Source organism: Glycine soja, chromosome 5, assembly GCF_004193775.1.
Source record: "Glycine soja cultivar W05 chromosome 5, ASM419377v2, whole genome shotgun sequence".
NCBI lineage: Eukaryota > Viridiplantae > Streptophyta > Magnoliopsida > Fabales > Fabaceae > Glycine > Glycine soja.
Window position 1 is genome coordinate 40863984 of NC_041006.1, and position 18700 is coordinate 40882683.

At 33.9% G+C, this 18700-nt stretch overlaps 2 protein-coding genes and 1 non-coding gene across 5 annotated transcripts; 1 reads left to right on the top strand and 2 right to left on the bottom strand.

Annotated features, from left to right (window-relative positions):
• The first annotated feature begins 1228 nt into the window (after positions 1 to 1228).
• On the top strand, positions 1229 to 11895 carry LOC114413371 (serine/threonine-protein kinase BSK7-like). 3 transcript variants are annotated; one of them, XM_028377726.1, is made up of 12 exons: positions 1229 to 1302; positions 1523 to 1581; positions 2009 to 2100; positions 2182 to 2405; positions 4402 to 4537; positions 4850 to 4983; positions 5606 to 5711; positions 6250 to 6335; positions 6515 to 6703; positions 8805 to 8957; positions 10423 to 10536; positions 11151 to 11895. In XM_028377726.1, exons 3-12 carry the CDS (start codon positions 2016 to 2018, stop codon positions 11391 to 11393), a joined length of 1470 nt encoding a protein of 489 aa, XP_028233527.1. In that variant the 5' UTR covers positions 1229 to 1302; positions 1523 to 1581; positions 2009 to 2015; the 3' UTR covers positions 11394 to 11895. The 3 variants fall into 3 exon arrangements, with proteins under 3 accessions (XP_028233527.1, XP_028233530.1, XP_028233528.1); XM_028377729.1 differs by having other exon boundaries at positions 1235 to 1302; positions 1515 to 1581; XM_028377727.1 differs by having other exon boundaries at positions 1242 to 1581.
• A 717-nt stretch (positions 11896 to 12612) lies between these two features.
• TRNAC-GCA lies at positions 12613 to 12684 on the bottom strand. Its single transcript has one exon. It is a non-coding gene; the product is annotated as a tRNA-Cys (tRNA).
• Positions 12685 to 12992: 308 nt separating this feature from the next.
• LOC114413372 (tubulin beta-1 chain-like) lies at positions 12993 to 16491 on the bottom strand. Its single transcript, XM_028377730.1, has 3 exons — positions 15934 to 16491; positions 15085 to 15354; positions 12993 to 14072 (listed from the first exon to the last, which is right to left on the bottom strand). The coding sequence occupies exons 1-3, from the start codon at positions 16325 to 16327 to the stop codon at positions 13396 to 13398; spliced, it is 1341 nt and encodes a 446-aa protein (XP_028233531.1). The 5' UTR covers positions 16328 to 16491; the 3' UTR covers positions 12993 to 13395.
• Between the last annotated feature and the right edge of the window lie 2209 nt (positions 16492 to 18700).

The following is an 18700-nucleotide window of genomic DNA, read 5'->3' on the forward strand; positions in this document are numbered from 1 at the left end:
ACATTTAGAGAGAGAGAAAAAAATAATTATAAAAAATATAAATTTTATAAGATTTATGATATAATAACAAAAGAAACATGTTAAAAAAATAAAATATGTTAATAAGTAGGTAAAAAAAATATAAGGATTCACTTTGATCTATAAGTTATAGCTTTTATTTTTGGTTTTAATTTAAGTCTATTTAAAAGTTTAATTCGGTCTATTAATCAATTTAAAGATGTATTTTATATTCAAGTTTTTACATAAGTTTACATAAATTATATTTTTTACAAACTATTATATATAATTTAGTAAACTAAAAAAATTAAAACAAAAAAACTCTTATTTTTTTAAAATTGTAACAAAAAAAATAGAAAACAATTTAAAAAAACAAAAACAAAATTAAAAAAAAACAAAAGGTAACAAAAAATTAGAAAACTATTTAAAAAAAATAAAAAACAACAACATTGAAATAAGTAAAAAGAAAACAAAAAAACAACGCATTCTCAATTGTGTTTTTTTTAAAGCCTTACGACATCGGTTTTAAGAAAATAGAAACACATTAGAAATCGAGTTTATAACGCAAAACGAAAAAAAAAAACAGGTGACGAATTGGTTTAGAACAAAACAATTTCTCACCTATAAACAGTATTTTATATCGTGAATATAAATAATAATTAACTTGTATCATTTGAATAATTTTTTTTATTATATGGGTCAAAAATTCATCCAAACCATGAAACTAATATTGAGAAACCAGAAGTATCAATTAATGGAGAATTCAATCCCAATTTTACTTTATTTCCATAAGGAAGAATCAAACTTCTTTAAAAAAAATAAATTCAATGCTTATGAATTATTTTATACTATTATTTAATCATAAATTATGATTTTAAAATATTTTAAGATAACTATTTTAAAATCATACATAATAAATTATAATTAGATATTTATGTAATTTTTTTTATACCATCAATATATAGCCATTTTTCTATAAAAAAGAAAGAAATAAAAATCAATCTCTTATCATATACTTACACCTTATGGTTCAAGCTAGATAATCCTAATACAAATGACAAAAAAAATATTACTTGATTTACGCAGTGATTTTAAACTTTTAACTTTAAGTATAGCTTAATGAAGTTCAGTTTTGACTTCCATTGTTTTATTTCTTTATTAATGAGGTTACTTATTATACTGAATAAAAATAATATTAAAACACAGTATATATAAGCTGTGAAAGATCAGAACTAGCAACGAAAGTCCTTTCACTTTCCCTGTCTTTCATTGTTTTGACTGTTTCGAATTCCTGCGCTTGCTTAGGTGCTTCGTCAATGCTTCTTATCGCTTTTCTTCTTCAATTCCCTTCTCAATTCCTCTTCATGCTTCTTTCTGATCTTTGATTTTGGCACAAAACTTACCTTCCTTCATTGCTTGGCGCCTTAACTTCGTGTTCATCTAATGCATTTTTAATTGTTCTACACAAATAAATGTTTTGGAGTTCATTTTTGGTTGATTTGATTGCTTTGTGTTAGCAATTCAGGGAGGAACTGTTGAAGTGGATTGACCCTGCACTGCTCTCAATTTGCTGCCGAAGGAAAGGTTTGATTTTTTAGCTGTATATGCTGCATATTCGTTCTTGTTATGCTTATTTTTTGATAAAATCTCTATGGAGTAGTTTCTATCTTTATTTTACTGTTATCTTCTATTGGGTTCAACCTACCTAGCTCAACATGGTCCCAGTGACATTCAATTGTGAATTCTTGGTGAGCTCCGTACAGAACCTGTTTGTTGTGGGGCTTTTGTTTTCTTGATGTAAAAGGGTTTTTGAATATTTAAAAAAATCCAATTTTGGTTAGTGAAGACCTACCAGACTTGTTTTAATGTAATTCTGTGAGTGATGGGGTGAGTAGTGTGTGCAGTTGAAGGTGGTGTTAGGTTGAGAGGTTATTATGGTTTTAAGCAAAAAGGGTCCTTTGGGTAAATTTGATAGTTTCTTGGCTAACCGGAATTTGCCAATGATTTATAGGGTTGGGATGGGTTGTGGCTTTTCCAAGTACACAGCGTGCTGCACGGGTTCTGAGCAAGATGGTCTGGCTGCTGAGGCTCAGGTTGATGGTGGTAAGTGATTGAATGTGCCTAGTTTCTGTTATTGGTGCTCTGAGAGTGATTGCTGTTTCTGTGTCTATATTTCTTGTTCAGGAAACGAAGACAATGTTGTTGAGGGTGTTGACTTGCCATGGTTTCATGAATTCACAATTGATCAGCTTAGGAAGGCTACGTCCGGATTTGCCATTGAAAATATAGTTTCTGAACATGGAGAAAAGGCTCCAAATGTGGTTTATAAAGGGAGACTTGATAATCAGATGCGAATTGCTGTCAAACGGTTCAACAGAAATGCCTGGCCAGAAGCGCAGCCATTTTTGGTAAGCATGCATCAGTTTACGTGGTGCCAACACCATGCAGATTTGCTATTTTAAATGTTTGTTATAAGTGCCGGCTTTCTTGTATGTTTATGCTTTTTATAGTGTTGCAATCTCCAGTTGGTTTTACCAAACTTTTTGTTGCTTTTAAAGGAAGAGCCAATTATTATTTTGTTTCACGCACGTCTGTCAATTTTTTTTTTGTTGGTTTTACCTCACTCTTTTTCTGCTAAAGAGATGGATCCTATGGGGATTGGGGAGTGGCTGAATCATTTATTAGTTTGTTTTATAGACATGTGTATGTTGTTTTCATGCATTTGTGTTTCTTTATCTAGGATAAATAATTATAGTAGAGTCCAATTCAAATATGTTTTGCACTGTGTAGATTTGTTATTTTAGATGTTTGTGGCTTTCTTGTACGTTTATTCCTTTTATAATGTTGTGATCTCCAATGGGTTTTACTGAACTTTTGTCGCTTTTAACAGCTGAATCAATTATTATTTTGTTTCGTGCACATGTGTCTTTTAAGTATTTTTTTTGTTGGTTTTACCTCACTCTTTTCCTGCTAAAGACATAGATCCTATGGGGGTTGAGGGAATGGCTGAATCATTATTAGTTTGTTTTATACACGTGTCTTTGTTTTTCGTGCATTTGTTTTTCTTTATCTAGGATAAATAATAATAATTATAATGTGTTCCAATTCAAATGTGTTTTACATGGTTTAATTGCTGTCAAATGGTTTCAACAGGTCAATCTGGTCAGATGTCCAGCAATTTTTTATAAGCATGCATGTGCCAACTCCGTCTAGATTGTTATTTCAAATGTTCATTTTAAGTATCCGTTACAGGCTTTCTTGTGTGTTTCTGCATTTTAATAATGTTGTCAACTTGTTGGTTTACCCTTCTTTCTTTTTTCTGCTTTGAACAGTTGAATTAATTATTATTTTGGGTTGTGCACATGTCTTTTTTTTGGGTTTTACCTCACTCTTGTCCTGTTGAGGACACAGAGATCCTCTGGCGGTTGGGGGTTCTGCAGGATCATGAATTAGTTTGATTTATACATGCTTATGTTCTTTTCACACATTTGCATTTCTTTATCAAGGATAAAAAAAATACAAGATAGTCCGTGCGTTTTATATGGTTTAATTGCTGTTAAATGGTTCAACAGATCAGCCTGGCCAAGATGTCTGGCAGATTTTGGTGGGCTTCCATGTGCCAACTCTGCAGATTTGTAATTTTAAATATTCTTCATTTTAATTATGATGCAATCTCTAATTGGTTTAACCATACTTTTGTGTTTTTAATGGCTGAATTAATTACTATTTTATTTTGTGAATGTTTGTTTTTTGTGCTGGTTTTATCTCACTCTTGTCTGGCTGAGGACACATGGAAATCTTAAGGGATGGTTGGAACAACTGGATGGACTATTAGTTTGTTTTATACACATGTGTATGTTGTTTCGCACATGTGTGTTTCTTTATCTAAGATGGTCCATCTCAAACCTGTTTTACATGGTTTAGTGCCTCCTAACTCATGCATGGCCTAATGACATATATGTTTCTTGTTTCCATAGAATATTTTCTCTTGGTGTGCAACATTTTCATATTTAATAGATATTTTATAAGTAATGTGCTACATCTATCAATATAATTAACTCGTGCTGAAAAATTTGGTGTGCAATTTATGTTAGTTTCACTTGCCAATGATATCTGGCTCAATTAATAGTATTGAACAGTGTTAAGAAAAAGGTCTTGGCTTGGTTTCCTGCTTAGGATCCTTCATTTGTAAGTTGCATTTGGAGTTAAAGATTCAAACATCTTGGTGATGGATTTTTGTGGCTTTAAGGATTTTCCTTTTCACATGTAGTGCCTGTTAAATATTATCCACCATTTTCACAATTTTTTTCCATGTGGTTAGTGATATAGTTTTCTTCATTCACTTACACATGCTGTTCAATTTTCATAATTAGCTTGTTAAAGAAACTTCTTTCCTTCCTTCAGGAGGAGGCTCGGGCCGTTGGTCAGCTCAGGAACCAAAGATTGATAAATCTGCTTGGATGTTGTTGTGAAGGTGAAGAAAGGTTACTTGTTGCAGAATATATGCCCAATGATACTTTGACAAAGCATTTATTCCATTGTAAGTGCATAACTAGCAATTAATTCAGTTTGCCTGCATTAGCTTTGGCATTTACTTGTTTGGGTTCTAGGTCAAACTCTTATCCTGAACACAATCTGGTGTTACTAGGAAAGTCCCTTTGTCAGATGATTCTTTTAAATCTGTTTGCCAAGGAGTTTATTACGAAGGAAATTCATTGCTATTGCTCTTTTTGTATTCATTTTTACTAAGTGAACTGTAGCTGTGGTCTTTTGTTGCCACCACTTCTTGCTCTCATTCTCTTAAATATGGTTTGGTGACTTTCTTATAACAACTTTTTACACAATTATTTAGGGGAAACTCAGCCCATGAGATGGGCAATGCGAATGAGGGTTGCTCTGTGCCTTGCCCAAGCTCTAGAGTACTGTACCAGCAAAGGACGTGCACTATATCATGATCTGAATGCCTACAGAGTTCTTTATGATGATGTAAGTTTATTTTCTTCATCTGTGACATGACCTTTATTACTCAAGGTTAAGGTATTGTTGGATGGTGCTCAGAACATGCAGATATGTTAATTGTCTTTTATTCTTATGAAGTGGTATCCAGCACACAATCTAATTGGTGTAATCCTGGAAAGCTTTATTACAGTTGATAAAAATGATATTTTTACAATTGAATTGCTTAAAAATTAATTAATATCATGTAATAGTGACAATTCACTTCCCTTAACAAGTCAACAAGTTAATACTTATTTTGTCATGTCTTCAAATTTTCATACTTCATACTCTGAATTAAGTTAAAATATTAATTTACAATAATTGGAAAGACAGTCAAGATACACTGCACATATATAAATATATTGTTTTCGTAGAATTTGAAATGATATCAGAATCTTAAGAGAACCAAGATATAGAGTTGACCATTGTTCAATATTTCATTGCCGTAGAGTGGGTAAAGGCTAGGATGGATAGTAAGTAGCTATTTACTTGATTAAGAGGCAATGATAGTGGGTGGAGCTGTGGAAGAAACTGCTATAAATTTGCGTGTTCTTAGCCTAAATAGTAAGTGTTGACTGTCCTTTTTCTTTTTTCCCCCCTTGTTATGCAGGACTACAATCCTAGACTTTCATGCTTCGGTCTGATGAAAAATAGTAGGGATGGGAGAAGTTACAGTACAAATTTGGCGTTTACTCCACCTGAATATCTGAGGACAGGTACCTCCTCAAAAAAGATATATTTTTCATCACGAAATCATGTTACTCGATCTTCTATGTCTGTGCTTGGAGATCAAACTTAAGTACCCATGCTTATTAAGAATTTTCAGATATGATAATTGATTTTTCTTCTCTCATAACAGTTCTTCTATTACTCTATTTTCATAAAGTTTTTGTCAACTTAAAATGGTATTAAGCTGTGAAAGTGTGAAACTAAGAAAAGTAGTATGGCTTTCTTATTAATCTGCTCAACTGGAACTTGCTTATGGCATATGTTTTCCTATGGAGAATTATAAATATGATTGGAGTTAATAAGATAATCACGTCATAAAAACTTATGGCATATGCTTTCCTATGGAGAATTATAAATATGATTAGAGTGGATAATATGATTCTCATCTCTCCCAAATAGAAAAATGAATAGTTTCTATGACGTGATGGTTTAATTATGTTGCTTATTTTATATCATATAATCTCATATCATAATTATACGTATATGATGGCATTGTGTCTGCCCTCCTTTTCCCTTGCCATGCAGGCAGAGTTACTCCAGAGAGTGTAACATATAGCTTTGGGACCCTTTTGCTTGACCTCCTCAGTGGCAAGCATATTCCTCCAAGCCATGTAAGTTCTTGATAAAAAGTTATGCAAAACACGCTTACTGTGCCCTGTCCTATAATGTTCACTATCTTAGTCTAATTGAGCTCTTTATTTTGATCAATTTCTTCTTCCCATTGTTCTAGCTATAATCAAGTAAGAAGTACCTGTTAAGAAAAAATTCCCCAAAATTCTTAATTTTGCAGGCCCTTGACCTAATTAGAGACAAGAACCTTCAGATGCTATCAGACTCTTGCTTAGAAGGAGAGCTTACAAATGATGACGGGACTGAATTAGTGCGTCTAGCCTCACGATGTTTGCAATCTGAACCACGAGAGCGTCCTAATCCAAAGTCACTGGTTGCTGCTCTAATACCTCTACAGAAGGATTCTGAGGTTAGCTGGTTTGAAAGTGGTTCAGCATAATTTATTGTCTGAGGCACAAGGATAGCTGGACTTAATACTTTTAAATGAAGATAAACTATAGCAGAATGCTTGAAGAGCTGTACATAAATAATTTAGCTTTTACTGATTTTCTTGCTTTTTTTTCAATGTCATTATAAATAAGGCTATATATATACAAGGATAGCATATAGTTTATATGCAAGATAATCTATGCAAGGATAGCATATAGAAGAATGCTTGAAGACTGGTTTATATTTGCAAGGCATATCTGTCTTAGTAGTTAGTAATCAAATCGCAGTTAAAATTCTGGATTGCCAACCTAATTGTTGAATTGTGAATCATATTGAATCATAAGATTCAGAAATCTGATGAAAAATAGCTTGAAATATTTCACATAAAAAGCAAAATTTTAAATGAGACGCTGAAAAACATCTTAATTATAATCTCTAAAAAGCAAAATTCCTAGCCATCACTAAGTATATGAAGCCTTTATTTTAGAGGTATGAAAAAAGGGCAATGGAACAATTTGAAGAACCCAGAATAGAAAATAGAGTAAAAGAGTAATTTTATTTCTTGACATTAATATAACAGCGAGAGAGATTTCTTTTCCAAGGATCTCCCATTCACAAAGGATTTCCCCTTTCTACAATGGATTATGGAGCTAATGCCTAAATCTCAATTGATACAATACAAAGTGCCCCTTCCATCCTTATTCTCTCCTACTTATGTAGTTAATCCCCTTTATCTAATCTAACTGATCCCCTATGACTATCTGTCTCTAATTTATTTTCCCTTCCGACCTTACAATGCAACTCACCCTAAAATTCAACCTTAACCTCAAGGTTGAAATCTGAAAGCTAGAAAACATATAAAATGCTCCTCTAGGCATTATTGTGGCTGCAGGACAATGAACAAGTTTAATGATAGCAATTGAGTAATCATTTATGTTATTCTATGGCCATTTAGACCTATGCTGCTGCAGGAACCATAAGATAATGACTATGGGCACTCTTTGTATGATATAGGCGAATGACCTATAACTTCCAAGTCATCCTGGATGCCGTTCCAAATAAAGTGCATAAAATAAGTGAATGATGCTGTAAAACTCCAGTTTCAGTAGCATGAAAATATAGTAGTGGAATAACCAAATAGTATGCAATCAGTAGTACTCCTTTAGTTCCTTTTTATTTAACTAGGTTTAAATGGTGCACATTTTGTAGGTGCCATAAGCTTCTAAATCTAATGATTACACCAATAAAAAAAGAGCAGTTTGAAATACATGAGAATGTGAAAAAATGAGTTTCTCAACTTAGAGTAACACAACTGAATGATGGATGTGGAACTCGAAAGGACAATCGGACAGGAATGAAAATGGTCATAACTTGCTCATGTAGCAATCAAATATAGTAAAATTGCTAACATGTGTCTCAATTTAGAGTAACATGTGGAACTAAGCAAATTCCTGATGTAAGAATCAAATAGATATGGATGTCTCAACAAAGGATCAGAGAAAAAAACTAAAACTGATGTAATCCAGTGCCAGAGGCTCCTTGCTTTGCATAAGTATGGGGGAGGGCCATTATACATAGCTTTTCCTTGCACATGCAAAGAAGTTATTTACAAATTTGAACCCATGACCAACCATCACCAAGGCGCAATTTTATCAATGTGCCAGGACTCTGCCTCCAACAAAGGAGTGGAGAATGATCACAAATTGATGATATGACAATCAAATAGAGAGTGAAGTTGCAAACATTATCTTGGCATTTTGTGCTTCAAATTTTATAATTTGTAAATGGATAAATAAATGAGATTATCTAACTTTCTAATTTCTTTGTTGAGAATTGGTGACAGAAATGTAAAAAGAAAAATAATAACGAATTGCTTAGTCATGTGATTAGTATTGGTGATACAAAATTGTTCCATTCATCCATTTATTGTGATTCATCACATGATATTAACTGTTAGCTACTTGAATTGTATTGAACTGTGAGATCTGAATAGTGAATCATAAGATTCTAACACTTGGACCATATTTTTGGTTTGCTGGAATTTTGATTATTGATGTTTTTTTTTAATTATTATTTTGTAGGTTCCTTCTCATGTGTTGATGGGTATCCCAGATGGTACAGCTGCTTTTCCCCTTTCACCTCTTGGAGAAGCTTGTCTACGAATGGATCTGACTGCCCTGCATGAGGTGATGGAGAAAATTGGGTATAAAGACGACGAGGGCGCAGCAACTGAGGTTTGTTTTTATATCCAAATTGTAGAACCTGTAATAAATCATTTAAAGCCATTGGTCCTTTATTATTCATTTTTTGTTCAATTTTTTTACCACGTCTTGATTGTGAGTATCGAGGATTATTCATGATCACAAAGCATTTGCCAAACTCAAATGAAAGTTTTATCAAATTACTATACTTCTGATTATGAGGGCGAGCCCTGGTGCAGCGGTAAAGTTGTGCCTTGGTGACTTGTTGGTCATGGGTTCGAATCCGGAAACAGCCTCTTTGCATATGCAAGGGTAAGGCTGCGTACAACATCCCTCCCCCATACCTTCGCATAGCGAAGAGCCTCCGGGCAATGGGGTATGAAGTTTTTACTATACTTCTGATTATACTCCGTGGTAGTGAATGTCGGGCTTTAAAGAAACAAGAGAAAAATATAAAAGTGAAAAAAATGAGAATGTTGAAATGGATGCATGGCTACACAAGAAATGATAAGTTTTAGAAGGCGGGTGTTGGCCTAACTCAATCCTGCAAAATCGACTTGTAAGGTGAAGGTTGTCCTCCACTTAAGGCAACTCCCAAAGAGGCAACAACTAAGGTGAGCTAGGGGAGCACATGTAGGTAACTAAACAATGGATCTAGAATAGGCTCTAAGACCATCTTAGAATGTAGGTCTTGGCCTAACACAATCGTACAAAATCGGCTTGTAAGATGAGGTTTGTCTTCCACTTATATACATTACTTTGGCTTTATCACTAATTGATGTGGGACTAAACCACCACCCTTAAGGTTGTGTAATTAAGGAAGCTCCCAAAGAGGTCACAACTAAGGCGGGCTTCGGGGGGACCATAATTAAGGTGGCTTTCCAACAATAAGATGCAATATGATTGTATACGAGGAGATATTAATGTGACACCAATTGAAGAAAAGATGGCGAGCTTGATTAAGGCGGCTCTGACATGTGCAAAGAAGACTACTGGAAGCACCAATGGGGAGAATAGATTGCATTGTTTTTAGTCCTGTAAAAAGGGGAACGAAACCAAGACAAACATTAGAGGAAATTGTTAGGAGGGATCTTATGGTGAATTGTTTATCTTGATTGTGGAGTAAATGGAAGGTCATGTTTGACCCTGGAATAATTCATTGTTTCTTTTGTTATTCATTTTCAGTCTTAGGAATTTGTTGGGTCCTTTGCTTGACACTTTAGTAGTTCAGTTTTAGTGGGAATGAGAAGGGAATATTCTATGCTATACTTGGTCAGCCATATCAGACAACATAAGAGTAGTGCTACATCATGATAATATTTAAAATTTTCACTTATAAACTTTTTTTTTTTTGTTTGCACACCAGTTTACAATATGTTGGTCTAATCTTGAATCTTCTATGTCTTTTCACATTTCTATTATAATGACCTGTTTTTCCATGTAGATTGGCTGAACAGGTTGTCCACTGATTTCTTTATTTTATTTTCCTATCAAGCAGCTTTCATTCCAAATGTGGACGAACCAGATGCAGGAAACGTTGAACTCAAAGAAGAAAGGGGATGCTGCTTTTCGGCACAAGGATTTTAAAACTGCAATTGATAGCTATACGATGGTTAGTAATTCCTGGCTCTTGGTTATATTGAAGAGTGTGACTCAGTTGGACTTTTGGTTCTCCTATTTTCACAACTTCATGAATTTTGTTCCTCTCTCCTCTTTTTTTTTTTTTGTGGATTTAATCCCCACTATTTTAACTGTTTTTGGTCCATCTGTTAACTTAATATCCAATATTTAACAAAAATATTGATGTAGCAGTGCAGTTGACTGTCATGCCAACATGATTGTGCTGATGTGGCAGTGCATGAGAATGTCACATCAACATTTCTGTTAAATATTGAAAGTTGGGTCAACATATTGACCAAAACCTGGCAAATTTGATAACAGGACTGAATCTGTTTGAGATGTTAAATTCATTATATAAGATGTAATTTTCCTTTCTGAACAAGGAAACAAAGTGATAGAATTCAAATATTGGAAAGTTAAAAACTATGTTTAATAACCTTGCAGACTAGATTGTTATACAAAATAAAGACATGTAGTGAATAGTTTTGAAATACATTTTCATTATATAATGAGTTCTGTTTATGAATAGCCTATATTCAAAATATATCATAGATATTGGACCAGTTAGGATGTGTGTGCCACTGATGGTTTCGTTGTGTAATGCAGTTCATTGATGTTGGAACCATGGTTTCTCCAACGGTTTATGTACGTCGTAGTCTATGTTATCTTATGAGCAATATGCCCGACGAAGCACTTAATGATGCAATGCAAGCACAAGTAATATCCCCCGTTTGGTACATTGCGTTTTATTTACAAGCTGTTGCTCTTTTAGCCCTGGGCAAGGAGAATGATGCCCAAGTGGCACTTAAAGAGGGTTCTTCACTGGAAACTAAAAAGAACACAAATTAGTTGAGTTCGTTGACCAAACCTTGCTTTCTTGTTCTTGAAGATAACTTACATAGAACATGTGCTGGTTTCTCAATGTTGCAAGGGGCTCCAGTTCCTTATCGGACAAATTGTATTGCATGGAATAGAGTGGTTTATTATACTTGTGCATGACTGGTTCCATTGGTTGCCTAGAAGCATTCTTTTGCACAGACTAGAGTCACCAAAGTTATACAATATGTATTTGCACTAGGGTTCTCTTTTTGTTGTTTAGTCAGCTATGTTAGTATAAAGGTCATGGGAAGGATTTGAGAAACTTTTGAGAGAGAGTTGTGTTTGTAAAGGTTCACTTGTCAGTGCATGTCACCATTTGTTGGGTAAACAGCAGATGCTGTTGTTGTGCTTGTAATTTAATGTACAGAACAATTGGTTATGGCTACTGCGTCGACATGAAATAGGTTGTTTCTGTATGTTGTATTGATATTGATTTTGCATATAATAAATTCTTTTAATCTTTTCTGTGCTATAATCTCTCCATTGCCTCAAATCCTTTGATCGCGTGGACTTGGCTGAGTTTACCTGATAAAAACAACACGTGTCTTCATTTGTAATAATCTTTTCATTTCTTATTTTTAATAGATTTTTTATTCTTTCAAGTTTCAACCTCATCAAATTTTTGAATTCTATTATGTTTCTCAATGAATAAGTTGTAAGCTTTAATATATTTTCAAGACGGATTTGGATTTTAATATCCAATAGGATGAAGATGAGATTAGGTTCAACAAAACTTATATAAGTGCTAAATTGTATGAGCTGATTTTGTTAGACTTGTCAAGTGATTCATTCAGGATATGTAAAGAAATTTTCATACCACACGGTGTTTTTCAACAAAAATTAATCCGACCACCCCTTAATCTAGCTATTTATGTATCAATTTCCAATACGATTAGATTTTGATAGGAGGGATTTAAATCTAATTAATTAAAACATGTCCTCTATATATCCTCCTGTGTGGAACTATGCCCCAGGACATCGGACATCCGATTTCATAATGCATGTTTCCTCTGACTACTTTTTATAATACATGTTGCCGAGCAATATGCATTGTAATTTCAACCATCAAACTCATGTGAGGAAACATTCATATGTTAGGTGATCAGCACTTAGGATAGCTAACAGTCCAAGTTCCATAGTCTAACCTATAAATAAATATCTAAAAAATTTTTAAGTATAACTTATAAAAAGGGCCCAACCGGGTTCGAACCGGTGACCTCTTGATCTGCAGTCAAATGCTCTACCACTGAGCTATGGACCCATTTGATATTAAGTGCAAATTCTAAAACATAGATACTATTTATTCAATTGTTTATTGTGAAAATCTACATACATGAATAAGTTTGACTCCCAATTATGTAAATTTCTGTTTAAATAATAATTAATTTTGGGGTTTTAATAATCTACTTGCTAAATTTTGTATGAATTTGAAACTGATAAAGAGAATAGTTAAAATTTCTGTATACGATTAATTTTCCACTAATAATAATGTAAGTGGTCACATCAATTATTGGAATCGACGAACTGATAAAAAAAAAAAAGATAGGAAAGGTGAGATGGGGAAAAAAATACAAAACAAAAGCCATGAAATAATAGCATTAACAATAACAAACAAAACCCACAACGAAGCCAATAAGAAAGAAAAATATCAAAACAAAATCCGTAAAAAATACTACTCACCCCACATCTCATATGTACCTAGCATTAACTATACAAACACATCCTTTCCTTTCCTTTCCCTTACCATCACCATATGGCATATACCAAGTGTTTTGATTTGCATTTCTCATGACATCACTAGAAATCATTAAATAGTAATAATTTTGATCAATCTTCACATTGCATCTAATCAAAATTTGTTATTGTATATTAAAAATTTTGATTAATGTAACAGTGAAAATTGAGTCGACCATGATGACGTGGTAATCTAGATTATATAATAATTTCTTCCGGAGAGGCTTTAATGAGGCTCTCATGCAGCCATGGCTTCCTCGTCATCGATCTCGTTCTCGCCTTCTTCGCTGGCGGCGGCGTCTTGATACTGTTGATACTCTGCCACCAAGTCATTCATGTTGCTCTCAGCCTCGGTAAACTCCATCTCATCCATTCCCTCGGCAGTGTACCAATGCAAGAAGGCTTTTCTCTTGAACATGACAGTGAACTGCTCGGAGACGCGGCGAAACATCTCCTGAATGGAGGTGGAGTTCCCCATGAAGGTGGAGGACATGGAGAGGCCCGTGGGAGGGATGTCACAGACGCTGGACTTGACGTTGTTGGGGATCCACTCCACGAAGTAGGAGGAGTTCTTGTTCTGCACGTTGATCATCTGCTGGTCCACTTCTTTGGTGCTCATCTTGCCGCGGAACATGGCGGACGCCGTCAGGTACCTGCCGTGCCGAGGATCGGCGGCGCACATCATGTTCCGCGCGTCCCACATTTGCTGGGTGAGTTCCGGGATGGTGAGGGAGCGGTACTGCTGGGAGCCGCGGGATGTGAGGGGCGCGAAACCGACCATGAAGAAGTGGAGGCGAGGGAAAGGGATTAGGTTTACGGCGAGTTTGCGGAGGTCGGAGTTCAGCTGCCCGGGGAAGCGGAGGCAGCACGTTACCCCGCTCATTGTTGTTGAGATCAAGTGGTTCAGATCACCAACTGCAATGCCACCAACAAAAACACACACGTACGTTACTCCTTGCATGTCATATCTAACAATTAATGCATATTTTTTTTTGTACGTGTGTTGGATTGAGTGAAGTCCAATGATGTTGAGTAGAAACTCTTAAAAAAAAAAATCGGTGTTTAACCCCTCATATGCCAAACAATGTGAAACAAACTCATTCCTTCAAATCTAATTAGAAAGGATCTATTCTTTGACTTCACTACTCTTGAAGAGATTAAACCTTACTGCAAGATGATTAATTTAAAAGGTTATATATTATTCTCGTACACCTCGTAATTTCATACGCACCTTATTAACACTCATCATTTCTTTTTATATTTTCTTCCTACTCATCATCTCTTTCCCTTATAAGTGTCATTGTTGTCCAAGAATGAATGCTTTATTTCTTATACACTTTTTTTTTTACATTACTTGAAATATTGTTGATTGCAATGCAACCATGTCTACAACTACACTTGAAATTTAAAACCATTTTGCACGACACAAAAAAAGAAAATAGTAACGAAAATCAGGATTCTTACTTTTTGTAAATTGGTTATTGGTGACCTTTGAGCACTGAAAGATGAGCTAACACATCAGTTTTAACTTGTTACTCTCTTTTACACCCTCTGTAAAACTGTTTACTTCTCTTTGTTTTTTCTCTCCTTCATCTCTCTGAGTATATATATAAGAGAGTGTAAAGTAAAAATGACGTTAAGAAAACATTATTGATGATGAAAAATTAACACACAAGAAATGCGGTTTGCAATTAGTAACAAAATGATTGTTGAATTTTTTAAATTAGTCCAAATTAAACTCAACATATATATTACCGATCAAAATAGAGATAGCTAATACCTACCCCCCCTAAAAAGATATTCCAATTAAAGTACTCTGCTCCAACATACTCTGGCGTTTTCATTGGCTATTTCATTAATGTGAAATTTCATGTGCGGTTTACTACTTTATTGTAGATAATAAATCATGTGGGGTGACAATACTTACAACTTGGATTTGTGAGCTTGAGTGTACGGAAACAGATATCATAGAGTGCCTCGTTATCAAGGACCATGCATTCATCCGCATTCTCAACTAGTTGATGAACAGAGAGAGTGGCATTGTAGGGTTCAACCACGGTGTCAGAGACCTTTGGAGACGGGAACACTGAGAATGTCAACATCATCCTATCCGGATACTCTTCTCTGATCTTTGAGATAAGCAAGGTACCCATTCCAGACCCAGTTCCTCCTCCCAGTGAGTGACAAATTTGGAACCCTGTCATGATCATCAAACAGACAATTCTCATATACATAAAACCATAAATAATTCAACAGCTTTATAAAAAAGACAAAATTTGAATGCATTCCTTTCTTCCTAGTGTTTTCCTATCAGAATTAGAATTTTACCCTAATAAAGGTTCAATTAAATATTAACTTACGTTACCAAGTAAAACTCTAATTTTGATTGAGGAACAAAACAAAAAAGTATTTAAAGAATTGTAGCAAAACTTTGTCCTTTAAAATAGATCAAATTTAGACATATTTCTTTAATTGCTTTTTCTGTTATCTTTCAATCAGAATTAAAACTTCACTTTATTAATTCACGAAATAAAATATATGTTATTGAGGTAAAACTACTATTCTAATTAGAGAACATCATGAAAAGTACTTTAGGAACTACATATAAACTAAGGTGAAACTACTACTCTAGTTAGAGAACAACATGAAAAGTAGTTAAGTAACAGCATCAAAATTTTGTTAGTGCAAAAGGACATAACAATAACATGTCTGAATGTATGGACAATAAATTTATCAATTTACTTAGAACTTGAATTAACTAAGGAAGTAGTAGTACCCTGCAAGCAGTCACAGTTCTCAGCTTCTTTTCGAACAACATCAAGAACAGAATCAATAAGCTCAGCTCCCTCAGTATAATGCCCTTTAGCCCAGTTGTTACCAGCTCCATTTTGGCCGAACACGAAATTATCAGGTCTGAATATTTTTCCAAAAGGACCAGAACGCAAGCTATCCATGGTCCCTGGTTCAAGGTCCATAAGCACAGCTCGAGGAACATAGCGTCCTCCACTTGCTTCATTGTAGTACACGTTAACCCTCTCAAGTTGAAGATGGGAATTGCCTACGTAATTTCCAGTGGCATCAATCCCATGTTCATCACACATCACCTCCCAAAACTTGCCTCCAATTTGGTTGCCACATTGACCAGCTTGAACATGAAGGATTTCTCTCATTTTGAAGATAATTCAATTCAACTAAGTGATTCAGAAGTTGTAGTATTGAATTAGATGAAGTACAAGTTGAGAAGGGAAGAAGGGGTGGCCCTTTTGTAGGTGCAATGCAAAAGGGTGATAAGATTGATAAAAATGGTACTTGCCTTTCTTTGTGTCAAGTGGAAAATAAAAATGAATAGAAGTTTAATTAATAGGTTCATGTGGGTTTGTTGGGAAGGGGATATGTCCTACTCCAATTAGTGTAATGAGCTGGACGTGGAAAGTGACAAGAAGTTGCATGATTGTTCTCAATTCATGGCCTTAAGTATCTGAATTATCAGTTCTTCCTACCACTTGATATCCCATCTGTCAATACTATCTCCAATTGTCCATTTCCTCGTTTGGTCACCGTGCTTTTCCTGTCCACAATGATTTGACAACTATTTTTCACCTCCTTTGCTATTCACGTTGTTAACGTTGTGGGTTTGACAGAGTAGTGGGAAAGCACATTAGACAAGGTTAAACTAAGTTTAATGGTCTTAAGAAATTACTAGATACTCCCATATTGTTTACTATTTTGACCAATTTTTATGTCACATTAATTGAGTTTTTCAATTTAATTTATGATAATAATTAATAATACTTGATTACTTATTATACGAAGATATTTCACTAAAGTGATTAATCAAAATTTTTAAATTAATCATTAATAAAGTTGATAAATATTTCATACTAATATTATTGATTAAAAATATATATAAAGATTATTAAAAAATATAATGATTCCTGGTCATATAATAATTTAGAGGTTCACTTCTTGTTTACAAGCTTTTGGTTAGGGTATAAGTTACTATTGACCCATGTCAAATTTAGTGAGAAGCAGTTACTAATTATCAGTTTTTTTTACAGCAGTTACTAATTATCATAGTCATATAAGTCCCTTTTGAGCATCTTGAAAGAGAGTGTGAATTTAATATATGAAGGGCATCGGAATTCCGTTGAAACCTGTATCCTTCTCAAGACAACCATTTTCATGACACTAAAGCAATAGTTAGGTACTGGTGTGGGAATCTCTGGTCTTCCTTAAAAAAATAATTAAAAACCGCAACATTGCCCAATTCGCTGGCATTTATTCGTGGAATATCTGAAACTGCTGGAATGATCGTTTGCCCTTATTTTTTCGAAAGATAAAATATGAATGAGAATCTTAAGAGATAACATTATTTTTTTAGTTTTGCTAGCATAAGCGATAACATAATTTGAACAAAAAGAATTAATATTTTGTTATCGTGTGTTATAATGCGCAAGTTCAATAATAAAATGATTAAATAAAAGTATACGTATTTTATATTTTAAAAATCTATTAAGTCTTTAATACCTTTAAGCATTTGAGATGAGTAATAGGTTGTATTTGTATTCCACAGTTTAAAAAACCCTTATTAATATTTTCGGATAAATTGATCGGTAATTTAATGAAACAAAATAGAAAAATGTGAAATAAAAAGTTGTGAATATATTATATCATTTCATACAGCTAACATCCACAAAAGTCAAAGATATAAGGTGGATGCTAATTCAGCCAATATTTGGTGGTTGCATTATCCAGTGATACCGACATACTTAGTGTGATTTTAGATTTTTCTAAAAATATTTTAATAATCTATTATAGACTTAATCAATTTTTGGTACAATCAATTACGTAAGATAATCTATGTTAAAATGTATTTTTAAAATAATCTATTTTGTTAAAATGATATAAAATATTTAATTTTATAATAAAATTAAAAAAATACTAAACGACAGAACGTGAATATAAATATTTTTTTTTTCATTAAAGTGGATTATAATCTGCAAAAATAAATCAAATTCAAATCACACTAGCAAGTGAACGGAGGTTTAAGGAGGTGGATAGTTATGCTCTTGAATATATAGTTTTCAAGTAATTGGAGGAAATAAGGTAGCCCATCAATTCAAATTTAATAGAATCAGGTTTCCGATGACAGATAGAATGTTCTATCCACAGCAATCACCCACCTCACTACCTAGTCTCCCCATTCTCCAACTAGCTGTACTTTTAAGATATTCACGTTCACTCTCAAGGTACATTTCAGAAGCTCACAAGGGTATTACGTATTCTGTTCCATGCTAAACTATTGTTCATGATAGATGTTTTGATTTGGAAGTAAGAACTACTTTTGCAAGAGCATGCAATAAAGCTGAAATATCAAATGACCTATCAGATGCCAGCTGATTTGTAATCACTTGTTACAACAAATAAGGTGAGCATTTTGGTTGGTTAAGATATATCTTTCAAAATGGAGCATAGGTTAGTGAAAAATCGAACAATACCGTAAAATAGTACTAAGAGTACAAAAATAATTATAAAAATAAAAC

Bases quoted from the DNA above. Each gene is read 5' to 3' on its own strand.
- LOC114413371 (XM_028377726.1), top strand. From the start codon at position 2,016: ATGGGTTGTGGCTTTTCCAAGTACACAGCGTGCTGCACGGGTTCTGAG. The intron at 2,101-2,181 runs GTAAGTGATTGA...TTTCTTGTTCAG, and splicing joins TGAGGCTCAGGTTGATGGTG to GAAACGAAGACAATGTTGTT. The intron at 10,537-11,150 runs GTTAGTAATTCC...TGTGTAATGCAG, and splicing joins CAATTGATAGCTATACGATG to TTCATTGATGTTGGAACCAT.
- LOC114413372 (XM_028377730.1), bottom strand. From the start codon at position 16,327: ATGAGAGAAATCCTTCATGTTCAAGCTGGTCAATGTGGCAACCAAATT. The intron at 15,355-15,933 runs GTACTACTACTT...TGATCATGACAG, and splicing joins GAACTGTGACTGCTTGCAGG to GGTTCCAAATTTGTCACTCA. The intron at 14,073-15,084 runs GTAAGTATTGTC...GTGGCATTGCAG, and splicing joins CAAGCTCACAAATCCAAGTT to TTGGTGATCTGAACCACTTG.